The sequence below is a fragment of the Amborella trichopoda genome, chromosome 10 (genome assembly GCF_054954075.1).
Source record: "Amborella trichopoda isolate Santa Cruz 75 chromosome 10, AtrichopodaSantaCruz75HAP2 v2.0, whole genome shotgun sequence".
Lineage (NCBI taxonomy): Eukaryota > Viridiplantae > Streptophyta > Magnoliopsida > Amborellales > Amborellaceae > Amborella > Amborella trichopoda.
The window spans coordinates 30,357,981-30,370,007 of record NC_142345.1 but is presented as its reverse complement, the minus strand read 5'-3'; the positions used below and the strand labels follow the sequence as shown (position 1 = coordinate 30,370,007).

At 34.0% G+C, this 12,027-nt stretch overlaps 1 protein-coding gene across 3 annotated transcripts; it reads left to right on the top strand.

Annotated features, from left to right (window-relative positions):
* The first annotated feature begins 8,297 nt into the window (after positions 1 to 8,297).
* On the top strand, positions 8,298 to 11,795 carry IQD33 (IQ-domain 33). 3 transcript variants are annotated; one of them, XR_016042628.1, is made up of 6 exons: positions 8,298 to 8,575; positions 9,251 to 9,619; positions 10,397 to 10,600; positions 10,904 to 10,998; positions 11,070 to 11,183; positions 11,284 to 11,795. XR_016042628.1 is itself a non-coding variant. In XM_006839034.4 (5 exons), the coding sequence occupies exons 1-5, from the start codon at positions 8,504 to 8,506 to the stop codon at positions 11,698 to 11,700; spliced, it is 1,176 nt and encodes a 391-aa protein (XP_006839097.1). In that variant the 5' UTR covers positions 8,298 to 8,503; the 3' UTR covers positions 11,701 to 11,795. The 3 variants fall into 3 exon arrangements, 1 of the variants encoding a protein (XP_006839097.1); XR_016042627.1 differs by having other exon boundaries at positions 10,895 to 10,998; XM_006839034.4 differs by lacking the exon at positions 10,904 to 10,998.
* The last annotated feature ends 232 nt before the right edge of the window (positions 11,796 to 12,027 follow it).

Genomic DNA, 12,027 nt, shown 5'->3' with positions numbered 1-12,027 from the left:
CATGAACTCAGTGGGACTGTGGTTCCTTGTGGACTATACTATGCAAACAATGTTTGCAGATATTGGACTGTGCTTGAAGATCTAGGCCAGTTGGTTGGAAAAACCCATGTTACCTGCGCATAGAAAACAAACCAAGAAAGGTTCTAATGGGTCATCCCTTGATGAAGTCGGGGCATATGCCCGGATGCGTGAGCCGATGGACTGTATGACCTTTGTGTGTGATGGAGGCCTACAGATACGGAGGCCAAAGCCTCATCCATGTGTCGTCACACAGCATGCATATTGATAGATTCGGGATAACAAGCAAGCCACATTTCAAGGTGAATCGTATGCATGTGGGAGAGATGCCCTAATGCGTCATAGAGCTGTGGTCGCATCAGGTTTAGGTGATATTGACTCATCTCTAGGGGATGACCTAAAATCCACACACTGGGATTGCAACCCCTTGGCTCATCGGCTAGACTTTGGTGACTCGCTAATGAGCATCTACTTGGACTGTGGGTCATAGAAAACACTGAGTTTGTCAGATAAAGCAAATGTGGTTTGTAGTCCACAGTTGAAGGTGGAGTGCTCCATGATTGTTGATTCTTAAGCCATATGGATCATTTTCCCATCATATTAGTTTAATTGTATTTTTTTTATGATAGAAATTATTTTAGAATTATTATTTGAATTTTTAAGAACCACGGGATACTTTATTTATAATTTTTAGATTTATAATATTAAAGATATTGATTTTACAATGGTTTAGATATTCAAATAATATTCTAAATTTTTTTTATTAATTTAAAAATATAAAAATACCATGGGGACCCACTGTGCACATGGGCCCACTATATTTCTAGAAGGTGGGGCCCATGGGTGCCTCCCTTGGGTGGCATGCCCCACCCTTATTCTCTTTCCTATTTTTTGGTGATATGGCATGTGGCCATATAGTTGGAAGTTATTGACTAAATATTGACTTGGTATATCTTTGAAAGATTTTGTGGAAAGATTGAGTAGACTTGTACTATTTTATGGTACACACAATATTTTGATTATATTTAATATATTTAATTTTTATTGATGGAAAAATTGTTTAGGAAATGGGGATAATGGTTCATGCACCTTCCATAATGTTGATGACCCATCTATGGAATAGATGACTCAAATCTCTCACCACAAGTCACCCATGATCAATGGTTCATATTCAATCTTACAAGGACAGGAAAGCCAATGAAAATCCTAATCTTGTTCAAAGCCTATAAAAAGGGATTTTTTCTACCTAAAAATCTCTACTCCTTATCTCTTGTAGCTAATTCCATATTTCTCTCATGTCCTAGAAAAGGCGCATGCCCCACTCTCTCATCTTTGATATGTCTCTCCAACATTGTAAAAGAACCTAAGGGTTTTAGGCTATGGGGTTATTCTCTCTCTCATCTCTCAAGTATAGATTTATGGTCAAGGGTTTTAGGTTATAACAAAAAGAGAAAGTATCTCTTTCAAACTAGGTTGCTAAGAGAATTCACCTGGGGTTTGAGTTTGTGATCAAAGAGGTTCATGTTCTATTGGTGTGGCTTGGTCTAAACTTGTTTTCCAGATTGAGATTGAAGATTGATCATTGATCCCGTACTATCGGATGGTGGTGACTCGTTGTGGGGTATAATAAGGTCGGTTGAAGTAATCTCCGACACTCTCTTTTTGTTTCTTCATATATTTAATTATATTGTCTTTATATTCCCAAGCATAAGAATTGTTGATATTTTCATTATTTAAATAAAATTGGTTTAGTGGCATCAATGTTTTTAAGATCTTAGATTTGTTAGTTTTATTTTCTTTGAAGCAACAATTATTATAATAAGACTACTTGTAAGTGATCTTTGCTAGAAAAAAAGAAAAAGAAAATAAAATGGGTGAAAATAAGAAAATAAAATAAAATAAAAAATAAAATAAAATAATATATATATATATATATATATATATATTCCCTGGCAAGATCGCATTAGTCTTTCTTTCATTGAGTTTGTGATCAAAAGGGTTCATGTTCTATTGGTGTGGTTTGACCTAAACTTGTTTTCCCGGTTGAGATTGAAGATTGATCATTGATCCCGCACCATCGGATGGTAGTGACTCGTTGTGAGGTGAAATAAGCATGGTTGAAGTAATCTCCGACACTCTCTTTTTGTTTCTTCCCATATTTAATTATATTGTATTTATATTCCCAAGCATAAGAAATGTAAATATTTTCATTGTTTAAATAAAATTGGTTTAATGGCATCAATGTTTTTAAGATCTTAGATTTGTTAGTTTTATTTTCTTTGAAGCAATAATTATTGTAATAAGACTATTGTAAGTGCTCTTTGCTAAAAAAAAGGAAAAAAAAACAAAAGGGTGAAAATAAGAAAAAAATAAATAAATAAAAAATAATATATATATATATATATATTCCCTAGGTAGATCACATTAGTCTTTCTTTCATTGAGTTTGTGATCAAAGGGGTTCATGTTCTATTGGTGTGACTTGGCCTAAACTTACTTTCTCAGTTGAGATTGAAAATTGATTATTGATCTCGCACCATCGGATGGTAGTGACTCGTTCTGGGGTGTAATAAGCTCGGTTGAAGTAATCTCCGACATTCTCTTTTTGTTTCTTCCATATTTAATTATATTGTCTTTATATTCCCAAGCATAAGAATTGTTGACATTTTCATTGTTTAAAGAAAATTGGTTTTAATGGCATCAATGTTTTTAAGATCTTAGATTTGTTAGTTTCATTTTCTTTAAAGCAAAAATTATAGTAATAAGACTACTTGTAAGTGATCTTTGCTAAAAAAAAAAGAAAAAAAAATAAAATGGGTAAAAATAAGAATATATATATATATATATATATATATATATATATATATATATATATATATATATATATATATATATATATATATATATATATATATACATGGCAAGATCACATTAGTCTTTCTTTCATTGGTATCAGTGCTATTGATATTTGATGTCATTAGTTGTCTTTTCTCTTTATTGAATATTTATTGAGTCTAGATCAAGCTTGGGAATGATATATAACAAAGCTAGTGACCTTTGTGGTCAAATAATACGCGTCGGTCAGAGAATTATTGGAATATTCAAACACCGAAAATGCACTTTATACAATGAGTATTCTGGATTATTGTGGATAAATGATATGACGAGAATAATAATATATTTTGCTACTGCATACTTCAGTGATATTGTGTGTATTTGAAATTATGATCTACCTGCAGAGAGAGAAAGTACCCGTTGAAAAACTACTTCCCTTTTTTCTTCCGATAAATTCATATATATATATATGAACGCACCTTACACGACACATGAAGGGAAGAAACGGAGATTTGAAGAAGTGAGATAGAGATTTTTGGATTCAAGTAAACTGTTGTTGAAAATTAAAATTAAGAAAATTATCTAGAAAAATGACATTTCTATATAAAAAATGCCACATTTTCAAGTCTAAACATGTCCCAAGGCATGAACATGATACTGGACACCCATTGGCCATGTGTATGTTCATGTGACACACGTGTCGGGACCCAACATGGCTGTTCATGTTTCATAGTTGTGAATAGATATGGAAATTGTTTTGGCTAGGCTTAAGGATATTTGTTTGGGAAATGTTACACGTGGCATTACTCACATGCATAGATTCTGTCATCAAATCTAAATGGATGGCTGAAATATCTTCAGTTCCATCATCAGCTTTTGAGCGGCAGATATTGATTCAATAGATTAGAATATTTCACTATTATGTTTTATTATATAAATCATTTTTCAATAAGATTTGGAGTGGGCACACAACAAATTTGAGGGGTGTTTTATGACCAAATTTGCGTTGGGCTTAATCCAACTCCCTTGTTTCACAAAACACCCTTTTAAATAGTTAGTACATTCAAGTCCTACTACAACTAAAAGCTCTCTCATTATCTTGCATATCCTCTCTCCGAAACTCTCTTATTCTTTCTCACAGAGACTCTTGAATGTACTTAATTTTAAGGGCAAGGGCATTTTTTAGACAAAAAGAAAAAAGGAATTCGGTTTAAGGGATGGGGTAGATGAAAAAAATAATAATAATAAAATTGTATGGTGTGAGATTATTTATTTATTTATAAAAAAAGTCACAATCATTTTTAACCATTAAATGTTAAATCTGATGGATTAAAGTGTGTCATAATAATAAAAAAAATTTAAGTTGAACTTTGTGCCGACATATTCCCAACCACCTGATTTCAGGTCTAATTATATCAAGTAAACGTCTTATTGTATATATTTCCTTCTTAGCAAGTCGCTTGAATGAAAACAAACATGGTTTTGCCCAAAAGATTTCGTGCTCGCACGAGTATACTGCCCATTTGCACCCTAGGCAAAACCCAATCTAGTACGTGTAGGAATCTAAATTTTGAGGGTGTAACGTCTTTAACTACCAACTAATACCGATTAAAAAAGGAAAAAGTTTATATAGAGACGAGGCTCTAAACAATCAAATTTAAGCCTACCTAAAAAATTTGATTAGAAGAGGTTGTTTTGATGTCCAAATATCTTCAAATTGATCATCTCGACATTACTACGCACGGACATGAAAAAAATATAGATTTCAAGTTTTAGAAATAATGTATTTTGTAACGCATTTTTGGACCGTCAATTTTCAAGGTTTTCATAGATTTGTCGATCTACACTATTTTTGAAAGCTTTAAACTTCATAAATAAATATGAAAATATATTTTAAGGGTATCACAAAGATTTCTAGTATTGAAACCATATTTCTCAACACCATTTGAAGGTAGGTTCTAATTTGATTGTTTAGAGCCTAGGCTCTATACAATCCGCACCCATTAAAAAAACCTTTTTAAATCACTCTCTATGCGCTTGAGAAAATTCTAAAGATTGAATAGAGAAGAAGTATGTTAGAAAAGATTGAAATCCCCATTTTTAAGGGTCAAATATGAGGATTCCCTTGTAAAACAAAACTTGTTTGTACTTTGCACCAAGTTTTTCCAGCTTGGCATACCTGCCTCACCTACAGTAAACCCACCAAGCAAACCTAACGAATTGGACCACACATCCTAAACAACCCTTCCATGATTGAAACAAGGACTTTCTAGGTTATGGTGACTCCAAAATTCTTTTGATGAAACAAATCCTCCATTGTAGGTGTTCAATTTACCAAAGGGAGCAAGTGTACAAAGTGGTCCCCTAGAAGTAAACTATATACACAAGCCCTCGAAAGAAAGTGAGAAAGGTCTGCACGGTTATGTCGGTCCTATAAGCTGAAACTGTACATTTGGTCCTATAGGCAAAAACCAGCTATGGGATCTTCCATGTTCTGAACTTTTACAATCACCTATGAGTCGTTCATTGTTTAATTTACATCGGCTCTTGCAACCTTAGATTCCATTGTCCATAGTGGATAATTAAGTTCTGATCTACAGTGAGATTTACAATCATTTTTAGACATTGGATATGCAATCTAATATATTGAAATGTGTCACAACATTTAAGAAATTTTATTGTATACATTATACCCAATTGATGCCACATCTTCAACGATTTCACATTCAATGGTTAACAATGATTGTGGCCTCCTTGTACCAAAGTAAATGACCTTATGGTGTATGTTCATTTTTTTAGCCTCATTTTTCCTATGATAAAGATCACTTGAGAACTTTGTGGTCCAATTAACTCTATGTAACGTCCTTTATAGGCTGCATAACCAAATATAAAATGGAAAAAGTCTATATAGAGAGGCTCTAAACAATCAAATTTGAGCCTACCTAAAAACTTTCATTAGAAGAGGTTGTTTTGATGCTCAAATATCTTCAAATCGATCATCTCGGCATCAAGATGTTTGGACATGAGAAAAAATATTGATTTCAAGTTTTGGAAATAGTGTATTTTGTAAGTATTTTTGGACCGTTAATTTTCAAGATTTTCATAGATTTGTCGATCTACATTATTTTTGAAGCATTAAACTTTATAAATAAATATAAAAATACATTTTAAGTCTATCGCAAAGATTTCTAATATTGAAATTACATTTCTCGACACCATTTGAAGGTAGGCTCTAATTTGATTGTTTCGAGCCTAGGCTCTATACAAACTACACCCATATAAAATTGATCCAAAAGGGCATAAATTGTCAAAAAATATATATATATGTTAAGCTGAAGGAAAATTGTTTCATGCGGGCTGGGCCGCATTTTTACAATATGTGGTCCAGATCTATAAATCATGCATCTTAAATAAGCATGCAAATAGGTGGTCCATCTAAAAACAAGTATAACTAACCATCGAAATATTTTCTTAATATAATTATTATTTTTAATTTTTAATTGTTTTTTCCATATTCATAATCTCCATGTTATAGATCAGATAAATGATCCTATAGGACCCTCCCCCACCCAGGTGTATAGGATCCCAAAGGATCACCATTAAATTTGTCACGGATGTATAGAAAAGTCAAGTCCTACATCTATGTGATAACTTTTTTAGATATTCATGCTAACTTTAATGGTGATTCTTTGATATCTTACACACATGAGTAAAGGAGAGTCCTATAGGATCATTACTCTATAGATTATATACTCTTTAAAAATAAAGATAAAATAATATAAAAACCTTGTCCTAAATTGAAAAAAGCCTTATAAGAAGTCTAGTCACCATAATTCTGTACTCCCCGGAGTGTACAGTTTATTACTCCGCTCGTATAATACCCAATCGATGCGTACTTGTAGGACTCAGATTCAACTCCTGCACCCAAATTTTAGAGAGGGGTGTTGTTGCTATAAGGTTTAGGCCCTAAACAATCAAGGAAAGCGTACATTTGAATGGTGTCAAAAGATGAATTTTCAATAGCAAAAATCTTTTTGATAGCTCGAAATTTTAATTTTTGTCTCTTTTTATAAAATTTAAAGTATAAAAAATAGTGTAGATCAAGCAGATCTATAAACACTTAAATTGAAGACTTAGATAATGCATTACAAGAAGTACTATTTCCCGAACTTGCAATCTATTTTTTTTCACATTTATACATCTCAAGGTTGGGATGATTGATTTGAGGGTTTTCGACATCAAAACAACCTCTTCTAGTCAGTTTTTGAGATGCCTCTTACTTTGATTGTTCAGAGCTCAACTTTATATAAACTTTTCCCTTTTCGGGTGCTTATATAGAGTGTAGGCTCTAAACAATCAAATTAGAGCTACAAATTTAGTGTCGAGAAATGTAGTTTCAACATTGGAAATCTTTGTGATAGCCTTAAAATATATTTGTATATTGATTTGTAAATTTTAAAGTTTCAAAAATAGTGTAGATCGACATATCTATGAAAATCTTGAAAATTGACTGTCCAAAATCCATTACGCAACACACTATTTCCAAAACTTGAAATCTATTTTTTCTCATGTCCATGCATATTGATGTCGAGATGATCAATTTGAGGATATTTGAGCATCAAAATCTCTTCTAGTGAAGTTTTTGAAGTAGGCTCTAATTTGATTGTTTAGAGCCTCGGCTCTATATAAACTTTTCTCTTTCCTAAATGGATGACCTCTTCAATTATTACCTTAGTGAAAGTAAATATTCAAATCTCAGTGTCTATGTTCCAGAAAAGAATAACACCTGGGCCAATATTTGGGGGCCTATATCTTTATGAACAACTCAAACTCTACATTGTTTTTAAAAAATAATTATCCACTGATTTTTAGGTCGAATCCTTATATAAAAAATAAAAAATAAATATCAAATAGCTCATTCACATTAGGTGAATATGAAATCCTCATATAAATAAAATAAAATAAAATAAATCAAAATGCTAATTCACAGAGGAAGTAAGTGTACAGCATGCTCCCGCAAAAACATAGAACACAATCAATCCAGTAATGAAGATTCTTGTTCACGCCTTCAAGTGCATGAACATTGTGCTCTGGTGGCCAACCAAAATGTGCACACCCCCTTAAATTATTCTCTCCATTTTCTCAATCTACCTTTCCATTTAAGCCAAGTCCAGCTCAAAAGCACTGCACCCTCTGCAACACAAAGCAAGAACATAACGAGCTTTCATCATGACTCTGCCTTTACTTTTATCTTCTCTCCTCTTTCCCATCGCACACTCTTCAACCCAACGTGCAGAATAATGACCTTTTTCTTTTTCTTTCTTTTCTCTAACTTACAGGTTGTTACCTATCTTCTCTCTCTACAATTTAATCTTCTCTCTACCTTTAATTGTGGGGTAGTGTTCCATGCTCAAATAAATAGGTTTGGGAGTTTGTATAGTTCTTGTAACTGTCTGGTGGGAGATTTTATTCAGATAGAAATGTGAGGTATTTGATGAGAGAGAGAAACCCAACAAGAATTTGAGGCCAAGTTTTATGAGAGAGAGATCCAAACTGTAATTTGAGGTCAATTAGAGAAAACCCACGTGAGAATTGAGGTCAATTAGAGAAAACCCAAGTGAGAATTGTGACCGTAGTTCGTGAATTTCGTGATGGGTTTGACAGGGGAATTGGTTAAAAATGTGTTTGTGAAGAGCCGACATGTGGCTTCGAGGAGCAGCAGTGTAAGATTTTTGCACACCCACCCTGTTTTTTTCATCCAATCTGTTTGTCAATTCGTTTTTCTCTTTCATAATTCTTGAATTTTAATTTCGGGTTCAATGTAGATTGCGTTCTCATTTCTTGTATGCATTTACTTTTTATTTGTTCTTCAAGGATAACTGACTGATTATGTAGAACCTTTTGGTTAACTTCCGTTTTTTGCTACAACACTTAACTTGGATTTCTGATTTTTCACTTACTGAGTTCCATGATTTTGATTTGATTCTTCGAATTTTACTTCTTTTGATGTATCTAAATCATTTCATGGATCTCCTGTTCCATGGCTTTGGATTTAATGGTTTTTCATCTTCCTAATGTACTAAAATTTCTGGTTCTTGGTGAGTTCTTCAATTTGGTTTTCATCTTCTTTATGCATACCAAGTTTGTGGTTTTTCTCTGAGAATTCATCCACTGGCTTCTAGTTCTTGATGCACTCAACAGCTATTACTTCTTTGAATGTTCTTAGCAGTAAATCTGCTCTGTTTTCTCAAAATCAGGCTTTTCTTCAATGGCTTTCCAATTAGGTTGTCATCTTCATTACATGCACAGTTTTTAGTTCTATGAGAGTTCTTCAAATGGGTTTTTGGTTTTTTTAACCCTGAGTTCATCAATGAAATTTTATGAATTCCTTTCAACAGTCAAAGGGTGTGGGGGTCGATAAGAGTAAATGGAGCTTGGTTCGGTCGTACTTGTGTGGAGACGACTTCAATTCAGTTCTCGCAGAGGAAGACACTGAGTCAATAAGGAGCTCAGAACCAACTGTAACACAACTTGTAACAGAAGAAGGTTCTGAGATTGAACAAAGTCAAATTCAACGCAGCGAGTCGATCAAGAGTTCTGAGGCCACTGTAACACAGCCTGTGATAGAACCTTCAGATACTGAACAAAGCCATGCTCATGTTTCTGAGGAGGAATGTGAAGATTTGATGAAGGAAAAGTCAGCAATTGAAGGGCTCAAGAAAGAGAAAGCTGCACTGGTTATCCAAGCGGCATTTAGAGGCTTCTTAGTAAGTGAATTCAATCTCTTCATGCCTCCGTGTGTGTATCACTGAAAAAAGGGTTCTTCTGTTAGGACCTGAATTCTCTCCCTACTCTCAAACTGGATAGGCCTACTGTGGCAAGTGTCAATGAGTGATAATTATAATGATCATCATATCAAGTAAAAACATTTTATTAGGAATCGTCACTGATAATTATATGGAATATGAACAGTTTACTTATTCTTGAATATCAATTATCTCTAATGTTAGAGTAATTACATTATCAGTATCTCTATTTTTAATATCATCACTATAGTTAGAATAATCGCTAAAATAAAACATCATATGCAGAAGCATTATTGTACACATTCTTACTTCCTTATCAGTAGTTGGTTATGTTAACCCTTGATAGTGCCATCTATGTTGATTTATATGTGGTTCGTTATATAAATTTAGTCACTCATGTTTTATCATTCCTCCACTTTCTTGTATCTCATTCCTACCACCATGAAAGTATCATTCTTAATCTTGTTTCTAGTTATAAGATCATGTATCCTTGAAAAATCTGGTTAATATTATTTGCACATGCTTTAAATATGAGAATATTTTCTTATAAATAGTATGCTCCCATTTTCCCAACATATTTGCCTTCAAATAGTGTGCTCGCTGTGTGCGTGCATATCCATCCACACATGTACGAGTATACAGACTTACAAGATATGTCTATCTAGTTTTTGTTTGTTTCTCACTGGTTTCAGCAGTTTCATGGTTCTTTTTAACAATATATTGGTGTTTGGTTTTAAGACTACCCGCCAACAGAGAGAAACAAAAGAGTTGGATTCTGTAAATGAAGTGGAAGGAGAGGGAAATGCAAACATGGAGACAATGGGCAGTAGAGTTGAAGCTCAAGTGGGGGATTCTGTTTCCTTTCTTAATGTTCCTTCGCGAAGTGGGACTGTAAGACGCCGGGTGCAACATAAGCGCCAGATCCATGTCCGAAAGATCAAGGTAAATTATATTTTTTTCTCTAATTATTTTAGTATTTATCAATTGATGCGATGGCCACGTTTTTTTAGAGAATGTAAGGCACCAGTTCCACAGTTAGGTTTTGGTGCTGTGTCTGGATAGCCAACTAGGAAGGTTTAGTGCGTCAGTTATGTTGTTTAAGAAACCTCATTTATCTAGTAGATAAACTTAGCCAGTTATGTTGTTTAAGAAACCTCATTTATCTAGTAGATAAACTTAGCTATGCACTGGATGGGGTTAACATATACTTTTCTTTTGTGCTTATTATTCGAATAGCTTGTGCAGCCATCTATTTTGTGAATTGGAACTGCCTACAACTTCTGAAGGAAATTGTTTCACCATTCACATTGACATTCACACTTTCTGATTTCAAAGGAACAGTAAGCATATGACCAACACTCTGTATGCTTTCATACTTATCATGTGAGAACAATATTTTTTCTGGTGGCAGGAAGACTGGGACGACAGCACAATGAGCACCAATGAGTTAAAGTTAAGAATTCAGAATAAACTTGAAGCAATGACTAGACGTGAGAGGGCCTTGGCATATGCCTTCTCTCAGCAGGTAAAACCATGAATTACTTGAGGATACCCAGTATGCTTATCTCTTGAGTATTTCATGTAATTCGTCACCCTGAATTTCTTCTTTTGTTAATCGACCACAGTTAAGAACTTGCACAAAGAGGAACATGGTCAAAACCGAGAGCTCGGATCAAAACATAGGATGGAGTTGGTTGGAGAGATGGATGGCCACCCGTCTTCGAGAGAGCTCAAAGATTGATGCATGTAACTTTCCTGAGCCAATCTCTCTTGATAAGAAGCTCTCAGTGAAATCCACTGTGGATGAAGAGAGAGAGGCAGTGGAGAGCTGTGCTTCAAATGATATCTCCAATGCTTACGATTCATTTATAAAAGCAGCTGATCAGACAAATGTAGATGGATATGGACCACTTAGGAACCGGGCTACAGCCACAAGAAGTGCATCAAGGCATCAAGTGGCACCTAGCTACTTAGCTACTACTCATTCAGCGAAGCTTAAAGCCCATGATATGTCTGGTGCAAAATGTATCTTAAGTTCATGAGTTTCTTAAGCTGAATGTGTAGTTTCTCTTAAATTTCTCAAGTTAAAGCTGTTTCATGGATCTTCTGATAACTTAAGGAAGTCTTTTCAAAGTGAGATGCCCTCTAGAAAGCATGTTTAATTTTTTGCATATACATGAAGCAAATCACTTCATATGAGTTACAACAGCATAAAGCCCTCTAAAACATTTGTTTTTCACTTGGAAAGAGGGCGAAGAGTTCCTGCACACTGCAATTCTTATTTCACTCCTTTTCCTACCTTGATGCTAAGCAGAATAATTGCAATACGGTGATACTCCGGATTTTTTTTTTATTCTTTTTTTTTTGCC

What these genes read in the sequence shown, in the direction of transcription:
- IQD33 (XM_006839034.4), top strand. Translation starts at nt 8,504, where the DNA reads ATGGGTTTGACAGGGGAATTGGTTAAAAATGTGTTTGTGAAGAGCCGA. An exon ending in CGGCATTTAGAGGCTTCTTA is followed by an intron (nt 9,620 to 10,396) that starts GTAAGTGAATTC and finishes TTTGGTTTTAAG; the next exon opens with ACTACCCGCCAACAGAGAGA. An exon ending in TCCATGTCCGAAAGATCAAG is followed by an intron (nt 10,601 to 11,069) that starts GTAAATTATATT and finishes TTCTGGTGGCAG; the next exon opens with GAAGACTGGGACGACAGCAC.